Genomic DNA, 17605 nt, shown 5'->3' on the forward strand with positions numbered 1-17605 from the left:
TCACTGCCATTCCCACAAGTCTCATCACAATAGACATCCTTGGCCTGCTGTGATGGAAAGTGAACAGCGACAATGAGAAGTGTCCACAGCCCCTCATGGAAGTTGAGGCTCTCTTGCATGTTGAGTGTCAGTTTTGTGTTCCCACCAGGATATTCTCATCACTCACCCCTTCACCAAGATCTCCAACTGGAGCAGTGGCAACACATATTTCCACATAACCATTGGCAACTTGGTGAGAGGAAGCAAGCTGCTCTGTGAAACCTCCCTGGTAAGAAGTATTTAAGATTGGACTGAATCATGACTTTGGATTTGGCAGCAAATTGTGTCTCAGGAATTCTCTGGGCTGAAAGTGGTCTATCAGAAGAGCCACTGATACAATTTTTTTCTACTGAATTTCCCATGGCTCTGCTCAATGAATCAGGGCTCTCACTTGGTCCACCATCCAACTAACAAGCAAGCCTAAGGTGCTTGGGATGTTGCTGTGTCAAGAGCATGAGTGACTGCTCCCTATAACTGGACTGAAAAACACACTAAAGCTGATATGGGCTCAAGGGGTACTCCTGAGCCCTTTAACCAATACCATTTACCCAGCTTGTCCCTAGTAACAATCACAGCAATAAACTTTCTCCTAGACTATCTTAAACCCAAAGCACAAAGGATAAAAATTCCTTTTGGAGTGTTACTAATCTGAGGCATTCAGTATTTTGTTGGCCATTTGAAAATTTATGTCCTGTCCAAAGCTCCCCTTGTCCTCAGCCTCAGCAGCATCCTGGGACAGGGAACTCCTTCATCTCAAAGTTGCAAATTATGTTTGGACAGTGTTCTTTGTGGTGGTGACATTTCACCCAAGGAAAATGGTGGAATAGGTCAAAATGTACCTGAAAATTTGCAAAGCAAGAACTGGTAGCCAGTGTGTTCAGGAGGCTCAAGCCAGACACTGTAAGCTGTGCTCTGGAGGCTGGTAACATCTTCCCTCTCCTCCTCAGGGGTACAAGATGGATGATCTTTTGACCTCGTACATCAGCCAGATGCTAACAGCCATGAGCAAACAGAGGAGTGCAAAGGGTAGCAAGTGAACTGCAAGAAGCCACTGGCACATGGTCATGGGGCTAATTCACCAGCTGAGGGCTGTGGGATACCCGTGCAGCTGGGCAAGAAACTTTGCCTCCCAGATGTGGAAGATGAGCCGAACACCATCAGGGAGTTCAATGGACTCTGACCTTGAGGGCTCCAATCCCACCTCCCCTTCCAGCAAAGATGACTATCTCTGACCTCCTACTCACCTTCCTCACCCTGCATCCCAACTCAATCCTACACCTCAAAGATTTCCAGGGGACACCACTGCTCTCGGAGAGTGACCAAGGCAAAGACACTCCAGCAGGAGGTCACAAAGGCTCTTGGATGAGGATTTTTGTGTGTGTGTGTGTGTGTCTGTGTGTGTGTGTGGCTTGCTTTGTTTTCATTTGTTGTTTTTTTCTTAAATATGAGAGCTGTTAGGATGCTAACATGTTTTTGGTGAAGTTCTGGGAATTTCAGGTTTGAAGAGGAATAAGAGAGCCCTGACCCATGCTAGAAAGATGTCCAGTGAACACTGCAGGGCTTGTTTTTTAGTCATTACAAAAGAATACACTGTGTTCTTAAGATGTACAGAAAGAAAAAGCAGGGAGGGAGGAGCACATTTTAACTAGGAATCAGAATAAACAAACTACTGATTGAACAGGCTAGTGTACTAAAGTCCTATCCGTGCAATGCTGGAAATATTTAAAGAACAAATTTTGAAGGTTTGTTTCTTCTTCTATTTATTTTTTAAAATATTAAAAAGGAAAAAAAGAAATCCTGTATTTTGTGCCGGTATCTGGATGCTGACCTGCAGAACAATCCCTTGCCCAGAGACTCCCCAAGAGCCATGACTGCCAGAGGCTGAGTAAGACAAATCTTTCTCAACCTAAGGGTTCAGCTGGAAGCAAAGCTTGGAAAATTAATTATCTCCTTTTGCTCCCTGTTTCCAGAAAAATTAACCTTGACTTTTGCTGCAAACCTCAATATGGATATAAGGGTTTTGAACACCCCATGCTTGGAAGACTGAAGCCAAGCCTATGTTGGGCTGTAATTCAAACATTAGCTTGGCCATCGGGTTTGTACCAGCTGATGATTTTATTGTGGTTTTTTTGTGTGTTTCTGTGTAAAGCAGCTCTTCATGAGTCCTAGCTGGACCTGAACCACTCACAGAAGGGCAGACCCTTGATTTTGGTGGTCTTTTCTCCATCTTTGATTGGCTGTACTCATCTGCTGGCTGTTTGTCTCATCTGCCACCCAATGCCACACAGTGCGGACCAGCCCACTTTGGAGCAGAGACAGGACCTGCTGGCAGAGAGGAGGCTGAAACCACGTTGTGTCTGGGAGGATGCAGGAGAGAAGCCTGGGGGGTGCCTTCCCAAAATCCAGGCTTCAAAGACATGGCTGGATGTGGGGTATCAAGAGAAGGGACAATTGTCCACCAAGATGTGGTGGTGGTGTAACCCACACTGAGTGGTTCTCAGTAGATGTTGAGGCCTCTCTTGTTCCTGTGCATTGGGCTGGGTTTGACTGCTTTGTACAAGTCCATATTGTGGGGCGTCACGTGCTACTCTGTTAAGCTCAGCTGAGCTCAGGTCTGCAGCACCATGGTGTGCCAGGCAGAATTGGTAGTGCTGCCTACCAGACCTTGAGGACTGTGACATTCAAGTGGGATGCAGCAGTGACTTATAACTTTGGTTGCTCCAACAAAGAGAATGAGAGGCTGAATGGAGACATCCACCAGCCAGACAGGGCTGCTAGGAGATCCCCTTCCTCCATTATCCCCTACCCAAAGCACTCTGGTGATGGGAGCACGGTTACACCAAGGCTACATTGGGAGCCCAGCTGCCTTCTCACCATCCATCTCTGACCTTTCTCTCCCTTCCCCAACTGCCATGATCCAGCTGTCCCAGGGACCCCACTTGTCCTTAGACACATGCCTATCATCACCACATCATCACTGCTTTTTCTGAGTCTCCAGCCATCCCTGTCACCCATTGCACACTCAGCAGATGATGCAGCACAGCAGTGTTTTCCAGAGCTGTCCTGGGTCATCTTTCCCCTGCCACCACCCTCCACTTACAGCTCTGTTGGCATCCCATGCACCCCATAAGTTTGGGCAGGGCTGGGATTCTGTGTGTGTACCTGTGTGTCTTATGTATTAGCATCTGCTGGCCTCTTTGTATTCACACCAAGCGATGTAACATGAAAAAACATGTGTCCAAGTGAAATACTCCAATTAAAAAGCATCAAGTGGCTTGTGGGAGGCTGTTCTGCACTGTGCAGTCATGGTGACATCTCCAGGGGAGGGGTGGGATCAAGGCTCCCGAGTTGTTCTTGTGGACAAGACTTCTTGCACTGTGCAATTCCTGATGAGAGCAATTCCTGATTGTTCCATCAAGGGGGAACAAACCATCAGTGTACCTAGACTGGAAATTAATTGAAATCTTTTCTTTTGGGGTAAAAAAAACACTGAAGTCCATTTCTTGTCCTCTTTGACAAGGGCTGAATCTTCCAGTCAAGTTCTGAGCCTAATCAATGCATGTAGGAAGTGTTGGGTGAAAAGTCTGTGTGTGGCAGTCAGACCACCTGTCATGTGCTTAACAAGGTGCCAGACCTTGCTAGCTGCGAAGCAACAAAAATAGTAGCTGAGATGTGACAGAGTGTAAAACATTAAAGGAAACCACAGGTCTAACTGGCCAGGCTCTGCCTAGGCAAGGGTTCTGAGGATGAGGAGGGTGAGTAGAGGGAGTTACCAGTGCATACTGGCCAAGCAGCAGCTAGATAACATGGATCAAAGAGCATTGAGGTGGCTTTTCCCAATGTACATTACAGGCAGTGGTTGGGGAACCACAGCCAAGTCCCTCACTTGGACACCAGGCACAGGCTGAGGAGCCCATAGTGCATACCACACTTAACACACACACACTCCTCCACCTCCTACTTTTGCCGCTCACATTCCCTATGTGAGTGGTACCCACAAAACGTTATGAACCACCTATGTATGCAGGGCACGGGGAGGGGGCTATAACACCATCCACTCCCCATATTTCATAGATCTGGAGCTGCTCTACAACAATTCATCAGCCCTTTAGCCTTTTTCCAAAGGAGGATCTTAATTTTTCACATTTCTAGCCTCCAAAATACTCCAAAACTTGGAACATGTTTGGGTGCTTCTCAGCACAGATAACTCTGAAACTTAATGCTGCCCTCTCATTTGTGATCACTTCATTTAACAAAAGGCTCACATATAAGAAATATCTGTAGTCTAGATTAGGTAAATACTGTATTCTTTCCCCTTCCCAGTTTGCTGAAATAAGAACAATTCAGGATAGGAGAGATAAAATGTATTTAAAACATCACTTGCAATTTACAAAAAAACATATTCTTATTTTCTCTTCAAGTAGAAAGATATGGCTTAAACCTGAGAGATGTTTACATCTCCCTTACAGAGCAGCCACTGTATGCCAGCAGCCACTGGGAGAAATGAAAATTGGAATAAATCGCAGGCTGTAGTACAGGTGTACAGACCTTCCCAAGGGAAAAGCAAACACTTGATGGAACCAATTCACACACAGCTCCATCCTTCTGAAGAAAAGTGGTTCTTACAGGTCATAGTCCCAGTAGCTACATGGCCAAGACACCGAAAAGTCCTTCAGCCCCCACATGTCCTTGCCCATAGACAAGGGGAGGAGATTGTCCTGTTAGGCTCTGTGGCAGGGCAAGAGTGGGAAAAGGAAAACCAGAGTTGCCCCTGCCTCTGTTACAGAAAGATGCCGATTGTAACGAGCCAGCCAGCAGCACCTGACCATCGTGGTGGGGGCAGTGTGCTCTTGGGGATGGAGGACACCTGCAAGGGGGGAGGATGGGAGGTAGTGTGTGGAGAAGAGGCTGGTCTGATATGAGAAATCTGGGCACCTGAGAACGAGGAGGTCTGGAGGATGCTCAGATCTTTGCAGCATGTGTGGAAACAGGGCTTACGCACAGCAGGAATGAGTGCCCTGTGGGATGCCAGTGGTCTCGGGTAAATGGTGCCTCCCTTGTGGTTGCTGCATCTCACCATAACGCACAGTTTCTTCATGGCTGCAACTCCATCTGTGCTCTCCTGCCCCCAAGGATACCTGACAGGCATGGGAATGTGAGAAAAGCTGTAGGAGAGGAAGGTTAGTGCTCATCTCCAGCAGGGCCATGAAGGCAAATGGCTCCTCCTCACCAGGTAGATCTGAGCTCCCACCAGCTGGTCTCCCCAGCCTCATGGAGATGGCAGGTCCATGTCCCCTCTCTGCCCACGTCAGGCCAGGACGGGAGGCATGTTGCTGAGCTCTGGAAAAGGAGACACACAGTGAGCTACTAAACATCTGCATCTGTTCTGACAGCCACGGTGAGCAAACAGAACCTGTTTGAAAATGCATGCAGCCCAGGCTGGGTCACTTTGTCTGGATATTAGCTGATAGCTCCATGGGTGCAGAAATGTGGTGTGTGGGAGGGTCCTCAGCCAATCCCACCCTGCCTGGCAGAACCAAGAGTTCTCAGTGCCTCCAGAGTCTCTTTTCACAGCATTGCAAAGTAATGAGTATTGGAGGGAACATCTGGAGGTGTCTGCTCCAGCCTCTGCTTGAAGCAGGGCCAATTGGATTGAGCTGCTAGGGGGTCTGGGGCTGAGATAACCCAGACTGCGTCCTTCCTCATAACCTTCCTTACTTAAGAATGGACACTTCCATACTTAAAGTATGGACACCCACCACCAACCCACCCATCAGGATCTCAGTACTCCCACAGAGACTGCCCTGAGCAGGATGCAGCTGCTCTCCTTGCCCCACTTACCTGTCTTGAATTTGTTGTAGGAGCCACCATTCTCTATCATCGAGTTACTGTCCTCGGCAGGACAGCAGGAGAAATTCTTCCCTCGCCACCTGCATGGGGCAAAGCACCTGGGTCAGGCCACTGCCTGCTGTGGTGTTCCTCACAGCCCCCTGCTGCCTTGGACAGCTTTTTCCTACTTTGTGAGGGCAGGTATTTTGGGATTTTCTCAGGTTCTTACTGAGAAAGGACTCAAGTGCATGACTGGTGTCTAAGCACCCACACTTCATGTGTACAGCAGCATTTTGAAGGCAACTTTCTGATTAAGCCCTGTTTTCTAAGCAAGATTTAAGAGCTCCAAAACCCCCAGAATGTTTACAAACACTGGTTCTAAAGCAGACAGAGAAATTTTAAAACTGTGATTTTGGTGTGTTCGTAAACCTGACAAGACCACACAAAGCACTGAATCCCTGCTAATGGCCCTTTGGTCTCAGGAGGGCTGGGAATGCACAAAACATGAATATGATCCTGGAGAAGTTGGACATGGGAAGGTCTGATGGTGGTGGTGATGCTTTACAGGGGTGATTGTGTACCACCTTTGAAACCTGTAGCCTTGAAAACAAAGGGAAAGCAAGACCTGAGGAGAGCAGAGCAGGGTAAGAGAGGAAGGAAAGGAAGGAACCACCTTGCCTTGGGAAAAACCTGGATGCCCAGCAAAAAATGCCCATACAGCTGCTAGTTCATCACTACCAAACTGCTATTAATTAATTTTTTCACCATCTCAGAGCAATACTAGCACTCCAACCTTTTCCTATGCCACAGCAAGTGACAGTTAACAGCAGCCCAGAGTGCTCGTTCAGGGGCTTCCCAAACTTCTGCTTGTTGCCACCAGCAGCATCACTGTACTGCCAGCACCCTGCAAAAAGCTCCCCTGGGCTGGCTGCTCTGATCCTCCCACCCACCCATCTGCACCCAGCCGGCTGAAGAGCTGAGCCCAGCACATCCTGCTTTCCTTGGGCACCACTGGGATGAGAGCACAGGCACATTCCTCATACAACTGTGGCAGAGCAGAACATCCAGCAACCAAACATGACCAGCTGGGGTAAGCCCACTCCATGAGCTCCAGATTTCCCAGTAATCTTTGACAGAGTGGAAGGAAACAAAATGTGGCTTCTGTGAGAGAGTCTGACATTTTTCTGTGGGAAGATGGATTTCCTGTGGCCTCTGGCATGTGCAGAAAGACATGGGATGCCTCAAATTTTAACATTGAGAGCTGTCCCAACAAATCAGTCCAATGAAACACTGTCAAATACTAATATGAGAAAAATCAGTTCCTTTCTCAGCCCAGCAGCTTTGATCATTGGTTTATGTTGCTACTATAAATCTACCAGTTCTCCACTGAATCCTGAGGGCAAACAATGTCTAAGTTGCCAAAATGGAAAGAGAAAATGAGAGCAAGCAGGAGAAACAGAGAAGTTTTGGGGGACTTTTTGGTCTTCTTCCCTTTCCATATGGGGAGGGGAGGGGAGGGGAGGGGAGGGGAGGGGAGGGGAGGGGGAGGGGAGGGGAGGGGAGGGGAGGGGAGGGGAGGGGAAGGGAAGGGAAGGGAAGGGAAGGGAAGGGAAGGGAAGGGAAGGGAAGGGAAGGGAAGGGAAGGGAAGGAAGGGAAGGGAAGGGAAGGGAAGGGAAGGGAAGGGAAGGGAAGGGAAGGGAAGGGAAGGGAAGGGAAGGGAAGGGAAGGGAAGGGAAGGGAAGGGAAGGGAAGGGAAGGGAAGGGAAGGGAAGGGAAGGGAAGGGAAGGGAAGGGAAGGGAAGGAAAGGAAAGGAAAGGAAAGGAAAGGAAAGGAAAGGAAAGGAAAGGAAAGGAAAGGAAAGGAAAGGAAAGGAAAGGAAAGGAAAGGAAAGGAAAGGAAAGGAAAGGAAAGGAAAGGAAAGGAAAGGAAGTGTTTTCAAGTGTAGTTTTAACCTTTCAGGTCACCTGAAAGCATTCCTCCTTCCCTCCACCTGGAGCAAAAGATCAGGTTAGGATCTTTTAACAGGCCATTAACAACTTGGTAGTTACCACTGCAGGAAAAAGATGAGTGTGATGAGGAATGCAGAGATCGTATCTGTCAGGATCCACATGATGCTGTACTGCTGTGGAGTCTGGAAGAAAACAACAGAGGTTGTGTCCACCACTAAGGACCATGAGGTGTGCAAAAAACATTACTCAAGCTCTTTCTTCCTGATTGAATATGGCTGTTCAGCTGCCTGGTTTGCATCTGCTGTAACATCCCTTGGGTGTTTAAAGTGCTTGGTGGCCGCTCAGCAGTGAATGTTGGTGCCAAATCATTCTCCTTCATACAAGCAGGTCTGTTGTGTAGCCAAGAAGATTTGTGAATGCCACAGAGACCTCTTGTTGGAAGGCAGGTCTTGCACTTCTCAGCTTCACCCCAAATATAACATCAACTGGTGGCATCTCATTTTCTCTGGCAAAATTGCCCTTTACTGAACACCACAGAGAGCCTGGGGTGGCTCCCTCTTTAAGTGCATCTGAAGATTTATTCTTACACTGGACCTCCACCCAAACTTAGAACGGACTGAAACACTGCACTTCCCTGGAGGGGAGCATTGTAAAATCTAATTCAAGACTGTGAAACTGACTATTTAAAGCCCTTAGAGACTTAAAGGTGCTTCTTGGCCTTACAGGTTGCCCAAGGCAGAACAACAAATAGAGAAATTATGTGAAAATTCCTCCCAGAAGGAAGGCTTATTTCTGTGCTGTTTCTCTTGGACTTGCAGAAGAAGACCAAGTTTGACAAGGGCAGTGGGACGCTCTGTAAAAAGAGTAACTTCTGGCATCAGTAAGGTGCTTCAAAAGCTCAGAAATGGAAATCCTCATGCATCAGCTTGTGCCCCAAAGGCCCTTCCTTTCTTCCTGCACAAGTCTTAATATGACTTTTTTTCCCCTTATCTCAAGGCCTAAGGTGATAACCCAAACAAGTAGGGTGCTTCATCCTGAGCCAGGAGAAGAGAAGGGTGTGGTAATACCTGCAGTGGCTTTTAGGTTCCAGGTAAGCCAGGTTTCAACTCAGGTCCTTCTTATGCAAAGGACCCTTAAAGGATGCTTTATCCATGTGTGAACTGGCCCATCGTCTCCAAAGGTAATCATGAACATGCCAACCCTATTTCCCACCCCTCAGACAGAGAAAACTTCCCCTTACCATGAGGAAGAGTGGCTGGCTGAGATCCTTCAGCAAGTGGACGGCATTGGTGGTCACAGAGTGTGCCCCAGAGCACCATGCCAGGGAATAGAGCCATGGCTCGTTGACCACATAGAAGTTGGTGGTGATGTTTGCCGCAGCATATTTCCTTTAAAAGACCAAAAGGCAACAACCTTCATTGAGCAAGGAGATTAGCACTTCCTTCAGGCTTACTCAAGGAGATTCGGGAAGATCATGGGAAATGGTTGTAATCTTCTGTAGGGAGTGCTTACTTTAGGACCTACATAAGGAACATAAAGGAAACCCAACCAGCCAATAATTAATCATTAACAATTGGTCAATACAGAATAGCTGAACAGCTGGAAACAAATTCAGATAAAATGCCCAAAAGGTCAAAACCTTTCTAATCCTTCTGGCACATGAGTCAATGTAACAATGCTTTTGTAAAGGAGGCTGTGGCTAGGTGGGGGCCAGTCTCTTCCTTCAAAAGGCAACCAAAATATTCTGTTCTACCATTCTTTCTTCATGGAAGATCTTCAAGCAATAGAACAAGAAGAAATGGACCCAGACTTCACCAGGGAAGTTGTAGATTGGATATTAGGAAAAAAATTCTTCATGACAAGGGTTATCAAGCTTTGAAATCAGCTGCCCAGGGAAGTGCTGAAATCATCATCTCTGGAGGTACTTAAAACATGTGGTTGTGGCACTTGGGGACATGGGTTACTGGTGGGATAATAGTTGGCCTTGATGGTCTTAGAGATCTTTTAAATCTAAACCATTAATGTAATTCCATAATCTTCCCACAGTGTGCTCCAAACCACCACAGAATCGCCAGACTTGGAAAGGACACAGAAGGCCACAGAGTCCAACTCTTCAGTTAATGACTCAGGCAGGGATTGAACCCACAATGTTGGTGTTGGTTAGAGCACCTGAGTTGGTTAGAGCAGCTGAGCTAACCTTCGAAGCTGGCCACCCAAGTTTGTTATGATTGCTCCATCAACACATCATTTCTCAAGTTATTATAAGCTATTGAAACTTAATACGAAGTAAGTTAATTCATTATACAAGTCATTCCTTGTATAAAGGTAAAATAATGTATCATCAATATCAGCATTTATAAATCTACCTAGGAACTATCCAAGGTTTACCAAATGAATCTGCTTATGATTTTTTATAGCCTTTCAGCCTGGAGGAAAGAAGGCTCTGAGGAGACCTTAGAGCACCTTCCAGTACTGAGATGGCTTACAAAAGAGCTGGAGAGGGACATTTTAGAAAGACACTGAGTGACAGGACAAGGGGGCATGGCCTTAAATTGAAGGGAGGAAGGTTTAGATCAGATGTTAGGAAAAAATTCTTAACTGTGAGGGTGGTTGAGACACTGGTACAGACTGCCCAGAGAGGTTGTGGATTCCCAATCTCTGGAGGTTTCAAGGCCAGGCTATGGGGCTCTGAGAAACCAGGTCAAGTGGGAGCTTTCCTGCCCATGGCAGGGAGGTTGGAACTAGCTAGTGGTGAAAGCTGATGACCAGTAACTAGCTGGTCCCTTACAATCCAAACTGTTCTGGGATTCTATGATTTTACATCTTGTGACAATTATAATTGAGAAAACATTACTCTTGCCCAAAGGACTAAAGTTTTTAATTTCTTTTTCATTTCAACTAGACTTCAATGGTTTTGTGCATTGGAAAGGGCAAAAAATCATATTTACAAAAGGAGAGCTGGACAGATAAAGCTGGGGTTTTGTTGGTGGTTTGTTGGGTTATTTTGCCATGTGAGAGTAGCATTTTGAGAACTCCTGCAATTAATGTGGAGCCTTTAATGATAGAAATGGCATTTTCAGTGTGTCACATGCAACAGAGTACTGATAGTAACAGACAAGAAATGATGTCTCCAAAACACCAGCTACCAGAGGGTGACGGTCTCTCACCATAGCATTATACCCTCCCACTGGTGTTTGTGGAAGAGCCATGGGAGGTTAAATAATTGTCCATTCTCCTTGATTCAGTGTTGGTGAGACTGGAGATGGCACAAATAAAAAGACAAGAAATTGGGATACAGCTGTGTTGTTCTTGGCAGAAGATCCTCAGATCCTGGTCGGTATGGAATTGAGGACAGCCGGATTTAATTACATGTGCCACCTCTTAATCAACAGTAGGAGTGAACTGCAGCCTGTCACCCCTAAAGTTCATCAGGGATGGCTACTTGACCTGAATGACCTATTCCCAAAATATTATAGTATCTGGAACTGGTCACTGGAGGGAGACATTGCCCCATGAGTGAGGCAAACATAGTCCAGATGCACCCCAAAGATTGTACTTGGGGCTGAAACCTACCGGATATCTTCAGTGGACATGTCAGTGTAGACCAGATTGAGTTTGACAATATTGTGCTTTAATAGGTCTTCTATTGGTGCCTTTCTCCCCATCGTGTGCTGAAACCCTGGAGCAACAGATTGAACAAAGGACCTCACGCTGTTATGCAGCCACAGGACCTGCAGGCAGCAAGAGGAACCAGTGAATTCTCAGCAGAAGAATTTGTGTCCCTCATATGCCCCGCTGTTCACACGAGCCCAGTAAAGATAACATCTTGAGGGACTCAACCCAGCCTGTCAAATTTTCTCCCAATGTTTCTCCCAATGATCAAATAATATTCAGATGTAGGGTTAGAACTTGCAAGTCACTTTTATCATGAAATAAGTATCCACTGTTCCTTGCTTATCCACTGGAAATCAGTGAGCACGTTTCACACAGCCAAACAAAAGATGCAGTGTTGAAAATGAATGAAAATACAGCTTTGGTTTATGGAAAAGGCAACTGAAAATATTCTGTTCTACCATTCTTCCAGCATGGAAGAAAAGATTTTCAGCAGATACAGATCAGCATAACTCCCCAGACATCAATGGGTACATAACCTGATTCCCATGACTTTAGCATTCATCCACTGCCAGGGGGAGGAAGGCAATAAAGACTCGCAATTTATTTTAATTTAAGCCAGAATTTTTAATACAATATATACAACAAGCATGGGTATCAGGGAATAGACTGACAATTATTTATGAAGGGGTGCTGTTTAGAGGCAAAGGCATCAGCTTTCTTCCTGTGCTGCTAAAGGATTACACTGCTGTGAACTTTCTGAGGAGCTAATATTAGGAATATAATACATCCAAATGATGGCTTTTAAATCAAGTGAAATGCAACAGGCCAATTTTATGCAGGTGAAATCATGCAGAGTATGCCCCAAAGTCCCAATGAGGAGAGCAAGAAAAAGGGATATGGAGTGAGGCCACCCTACCAGATGGCGTTTAATCTTCGCCTCTTTGAGGATGACGTCCAGGACTTTGCGGAGCCACAAGTTCCTGTAAGGATGTTTCTCTGGAGGGCGGTAGAGATCAAATATCACAAGCTTATTGTGACTGTCTGCGAGGCGCAAAAAACTACTTAGCGTGTAAATGGACTGATTCTTTGCCTGCTTTTGATCTGCCTTTGACAGGGAGCCCATCCCTACAAATGGTTTGTTCTAGAAATAAACAGATATAAAAAAAAAAAAAAAAAGGAAATCAATCAGGTAGTTTGCTCTGGGAGTCAGCTGTATCTCTAGGAGGGAAAAAGTTTTATGTGAGTCCTCAACAGGTGGGGATATTTTATTATGCTTATTTCTTCTACATAAAAAGTGGGGGAAGCTAACCCAGGCTTAGCTTCCCTTAGTGAGGATATTGCTTTTGGGACCTAAATTGCATAGTTCAAAGCTAGCTCTGCTGTGCTTCTCTGTCCCACCTTGTTAGCTCTGAATATTATAAACAGCACATTGCACAAGTAGCTCTTTCCTTCTTCCCCCAGCCCATGAGCTCTGCTAGTGCCTTGATAAGGTGACACAAGAACACCCACCAGCCAATTGTTACAGGTCTCCTTAGCCTGAAGGCAAAATGGACAAAGCAAAGAGACCCAAATTGACAGATTTACACTGACTTATTTGAGTTTTAACTCAACTAGCAGTTCCTCTTCTAACACTGATGCTGTTAAATAATAGACAGCTGGTGTCTCTTTTACATCCAGTTGGTGATAGTCATGAAATCATAGAAAAGTTTGCATTGGAAGACACCCTTAAAGCTCATCTAGTCCAAGCCCCCTGGAATAAACAGGGATGTGTCCAACTGATTCAAGTTGCCTAGAGTCCAATCCAATTGACCTTGAATGCTTCTAGCCCTTTATGATTCCTACCTTAAGGAACCACATTCCAGCGTTCAGTTTCTGCAGGGCATCCCAGGAGAAGAACGAAGCAGCTTTACCAGTGTCATTAGGGTAGACCTCTGCGACGTTAGTTGTCCTTTTCAAGGTGTCATCATGCATGAGGAAAGGAACCCCATCATAGCTGCCAGAGAGCAAGAGTTCAGGTCATCTGGGGAGCAGGTTCATTCACAGCATGAGCAGACTCAGGTCAGAAGAACAGGTGGGCCACTGTGAATGCCACAGTACAAGCAGTGTGGGCCACTGTGATGCAGCAGAAAACAGCAGATCTTTGCAGAATGTGCCATATGGAGGAATGCTGAGGCTCACAACACCAGCTTATTTCCAGCTTAAATACTTCTAGGAGGCCTCACAGATGTCATGCTTGTCTGTGTCTCAGTTTACCTAGGGGCAATGTGAAGGGGGTGACCTTTTTGCCTGCCGACTCCCTCAAAAATGGTTTTTAACTTATGGTTGAAATATCTTTTTGCTGACATCAAAGTGTTTCTCTGGTTTTCAGAGGACTGAATTCTGAATGGATAGTGATGGAAACACAAAATTTTCTTTTATAGAAAGGTCTAGTTCAGTAGAATGTCCAAATGTTAGTGTTTTTCTCATTCAGTGCCTGTGAACAGCTCATTCTGCACAGAATGTTAGCATTTCATGGTGATGGGTTCACCAAAGGCAATTAAAGATCTGTTGGTTTGTAGACCTGATATAACCCTCACTTGTGACCTGGAAGTCAGGCTAGATTAGGGGCTTGTTTTTATACTCTGCCAAGCATTTAAAACACACTGTAGAAAAAACGATTGTTAAATCAATAAGCTGCAGCTTATTGACTTCTTGAGAACAACCATGCCCTACAGCCCCTGTCATCACATGACAGCTGAGGGACCCTGTCCCAGCCATCAGTAAAGCCCAACTGCCTGGAGCTGCATGTCTCCAGCTCTTTGAAGAACCACCATATATTCTGTGGGATGTGACGTTTTGCCCTCACCTTATGGCAACATCTGTCTCAAGCCCATCCCCACCATGCTCAATCGTCTTCAGAAATGACATCTCAGTGTTTTCTGGTGCCAGCTGAAAAAAAAGGCACATGAGCAGATAATTTTCAAGCACACTCTGGAGGACTCTGCAAATACTTTCTGCCTCTTTTTAACATCTCTGCTTTTTATTAAGGGAGCATCATTATGTTGCTAAAGTCTACTCTTTGTTTTCTTTCAATTTAGCCAAACCCATTGTGTAGAAGAATAACAGAATCATCGAATGGTTTGGGTTGGAAAGGGCCTTGAAGATCACCTTATTCCAATTCCCCTGTCAGGACAGAGACACCTTCCATTAGTCCAGGTTTCTCAGGGCCCCCTCCAAAATGGTCTTGTCCCTCAGAAGCATTGTTTTGCTTGTAAGCCAGCCCATGCAGTGATGCCTTTGGCATGCAGTCCCAATGACCAAAAATGTTTCCAACCTTCCACAGATTTCATGGGGAAAAAAAAAAAAGAAACAACAAAAAGATGATGAAGAAAGTAGCAAGACACAGGATGAAGAAACAACATAACTTCTTTAGACTTACCATTGGTGCTCCACGGTGTCCAATGAGGGCTGGCTTTGGTCCAAGTGTTCCCATCTCTCTGATGCAGGGAGAGTACATCCCCAGAGGTATCAAGAAAAGAAAGAGAAGGATAGCCAGGTATGGACCAACAATTATCATCTGAGTAACTGGAAGAATTTGAAGGAGGAAGGCTAGAGTTAATCCACATCGTAACATATGAGTCTGCCTTGCCACTTAAGTTTTAATCCAATCCTTCATCTAAGTAGCTTTGGGTTTTGTCCCATCCCTTTTTTCCTTTCCTTCCCCTAATTTTCACTTTCTCTCCAAACAATGCAACCCAGGAAAAAAAAATTGGTCAAAGCAAGGACGCACACTGTCAAAGTCAGGACTGCAGGTTTTAAGCTTTAATTACATCTCACTATGCCTGACAGCAAGATATGGCTTTATTTCTTTTTTTCTTTAAACATGATGCAACAAAATCTCCTCCATATGTAGAAAAACAATCCTCAGCAGAAGGATGCTAATTTTTTCTTACTCAGATGAGAACAAGCACCATTTTCAAGTTTCATTCCCGATGAAGAGAGTGGCTACCTCTCTTTCAACTATGTTGCACCTCCTTACTTTGAATACTTCCCTGGTTCATTCAGATGGTTGGTAGTGACTTTCTGTGTGTGACCTAGATAATCCTACAGACCCTGAGAGCATGGATATTGCACCTCAGAAACTTGCTAACTCATTATCCATGGTCTTCTCCCGAATCTGTTGACACATTTCCCAAGAGCCCCAGGAGTCCTTCTCCTCAGGGACTAAAACAGTTCTTCTGAGTAATGAGCACCTATGCACCAACACCTCTTTCTTTATTGGGTACCACCATCCCCTGTGCCAGTGGCTCTGAAGGAATGTGAGCTTACACTAAGATGATGATGTACTAAGCTAGGAGTAGCTCAGGCATGGTGGTATGTAATGTCTAGGGTCCCTGTGTATCTTCCCCAACTTCTCTAGCTGCAGTTCAACAGGAAAATCTCAGACCAGAAAAAAAACTGTTTTCACCAGCCCATTCTATCTGTGATTGTTATAGCAAACCAGTATCTGAAGATGGGTGTCAGGTAGATAATTTTGGCTATATTGAGAAACAATAAGAGAAAAACAGACACTCCCAGTCAGGTTTTTCTGCAGTTTTTCCTGGCATCTGGCTTCATCCTTACAACATTTGGTCATTCTTCCTAGACATGGGCAGGAACTTCCCATGAGATAACACCAGGAACTGAGCAAAAGATCTTTTCCCTATCTCAGCTGGCCTCTCCTGAGATACACTAGTCTGAAGGGGTTTGTCTGACTGGACTGGAGATCCCTTCTGTACGCAGCAAGCAAAAATCAGCCAAGGGAGCTGCCACTGCCTGCTTTCTCCTGCAGAGGGCCAAACAAATTTTCACTCATGACTGAGAACATGGGTGCTTCTGCTAGTCTCCTCTGTCTCAACACAGATCACTGCCTCAGTAGAGGGCAAAACACTGCAAGGTAACATGCAAACCAGAAACACACTGGGACAGCAGCAGGGCAGTGCATAGCCCAAGCCCCAGCCCTACTAACTTCTCTGAGAGATGCAGAATTTGAAAGTCTCCTCCAGCTGGAGTGCAAGTGTGGGAGGAAAGAGCTCCTGCATGGCTCTTTTCCCCATGCTTGTATATGTCTTCTATCACACTGGAAGCAGGACCCAGAGCTGCCATACCTTTCTTATCTGCTCTGATGGCATGAAAAGACACAGGCCAGGCAAGAAGGACCATGATGGCAATTGCCCCTATGTGGAGGTAAGGAGCTGTGACCTGGCAAGGAAAAAAAAAAGGATTTTAGTCAAAGGATGAACTGTGGAGACAGATGGAAACAATACCCATCAGAGCTACAGTCCCACACCTGGATGGGCTCCTGATGCAGATACCAGCAGTTAACCACTCTCCCTCACCTGTGCTGGATTCACCAAACACCTCAGGAGTCAGAGAAGAGCCATGTGCCCCTGCCCAGGCCAGGAAGGAGTGTGCCCAGCCTAAGGACTGCTCCTCACTTCTTTACTTTCTCCTAAATCAGCTGAAGGGGACACAACTATCCTCCTCCATGAGAACATGACTGCCACTACTGATATGCCATAATCTGTGAGCATCTTCCAGTTTAACCCAATATAAACAACTCCAATCCAATCCCATCCTGGCAATAGCTACCTCCACACCTCACCACGCTGCAGTTAAATCATTAAACTGAGGTCAACAAACCTGAGTGATAAAATGTGGTATTTACTAGCTGTGGTATGAAACTAACTACTGTGGTATAATAGAAGGAGATAGATAATATTGCTAGACAGATATAGTTATTAGATGTGATTTCTTTAATCCTAAAGATTAAATAAGAAGATCATAAAACAAGAATCACTCCAATGCTTAGCATGAATGCATGAAAAGAGTTGTAAACCAAGCAGAAATACAGAATCTAAATAGTTGTTGGTATAACATTTTTCCTAAAACTAGGAAAATTTGAACTAGGAACCAGTCCATTGTTTTCTTATGCTCATCAGCACCGTGTGGCAAATATTCCAGCTAGAACTGACAGTTATTAAGGTATGTGCTGGGAAAAAACCCAACTCTCCAGATGCAAACCTTTCCTATTTCTTAGTCCTGATGCTCGATTCTCTAAGCTGGAAGAGTTGAGGAAAGCAGCAGTCACTGGGACACGTTACTGCATGTGACACTGTCTGCCCTGGACACCCAATACCAACTTCTCCTGAC

General features: G+C 45.5%; 2 protein-coding genes across 11 annotated transcripts in view; one reads left to right on the forward strand and one right to left on the reverse strand.

Annotated features, from left to right (window-relative positions):
• MYO7A (myosin VIIA) overlaps positions 1–6765 on the forward strand; it is a 103278-nt gene extending 96513 nt beyond the window's left edge. For all 6 annotated transcript variants that reach the window (XM_074534988.1, XM_074534987.1, XM_074534992.1 and 3 more), the window contains 2 exons: positions 149–268; positions 987–6765. In XM_074534988.1, coding sequence (XP_074391089.1) covers positions 149–268; positions 987–1076 — 210 coding nt within the window. In that variant the 3' untranslated portion in view covers positions 1077–6765. The remainder of the gene's footprint in view (positions 1–148; positions 269–986) is intronic.
• The window catches only part of GDPD4 (glycerophosphodiester phosphodiesterase domain containing 4), a 42197-nt gene continuing 26113 nt past the window's right edge, over positions 1522–17605 (reverse strand). For 3 of the 5 annotated variants that reach the window (XM_026798207.2, XM_005495479.4, XM_074534993.1), the window contains 10 exons: positions 16561–16654; positions 14853–14998; positions 14280–14362; positions 13277–13427; positions 12351–12575; positions 11393–11550; positions 9060–9207; positions 7919–8001; positions 5881–5969; positions 1522–5379 (listed from right to left, as the gene is read on the reverse strand). In XM_026798207.2, the coding sequence (XP_026654008.2) occupies positions 5348–5379; positions 5881–5969; positions 7919–8001; positions 9060–9207; positions 11393–11550; positions 12351–12575; positions 13277–13427; positions 14280–14362; positions 14853–14998; positions 16561–16654 (1209 nt within the window). In that variant the 3' untranslated portion in view covers positions 1522–5347. Of the gene's footprint in view, positions 5380–5880; positions 5970–7918; positions 8002–9059; positions 9340–11392; positions 11551–12350; positions 12576–13276; positions 13428–14279; positions 14363–14852; positions 14999–16560; positions 16655–17605 lie in introns of those variants that run through there. The other 2 variants (XR_003382148.2, XM_014273055.3) reach the window with 2 other exon arrangements.

Source organism: Zonotrichia albicollis, chromosome 2, assembly GCF_047830755.1.
Source record: "Zonotrichia albicollis isolate bZonAlb1 chromosome 2, bZonAlb1.hap1, whole genome shotgun sequence".
Classification (NCBI taxonomy): Eukaryota; Metazoa; Chordata; class Aves; order Passeriformes; family Passerellidae; genus Zonotrichia; species Zonotrichia albicollis.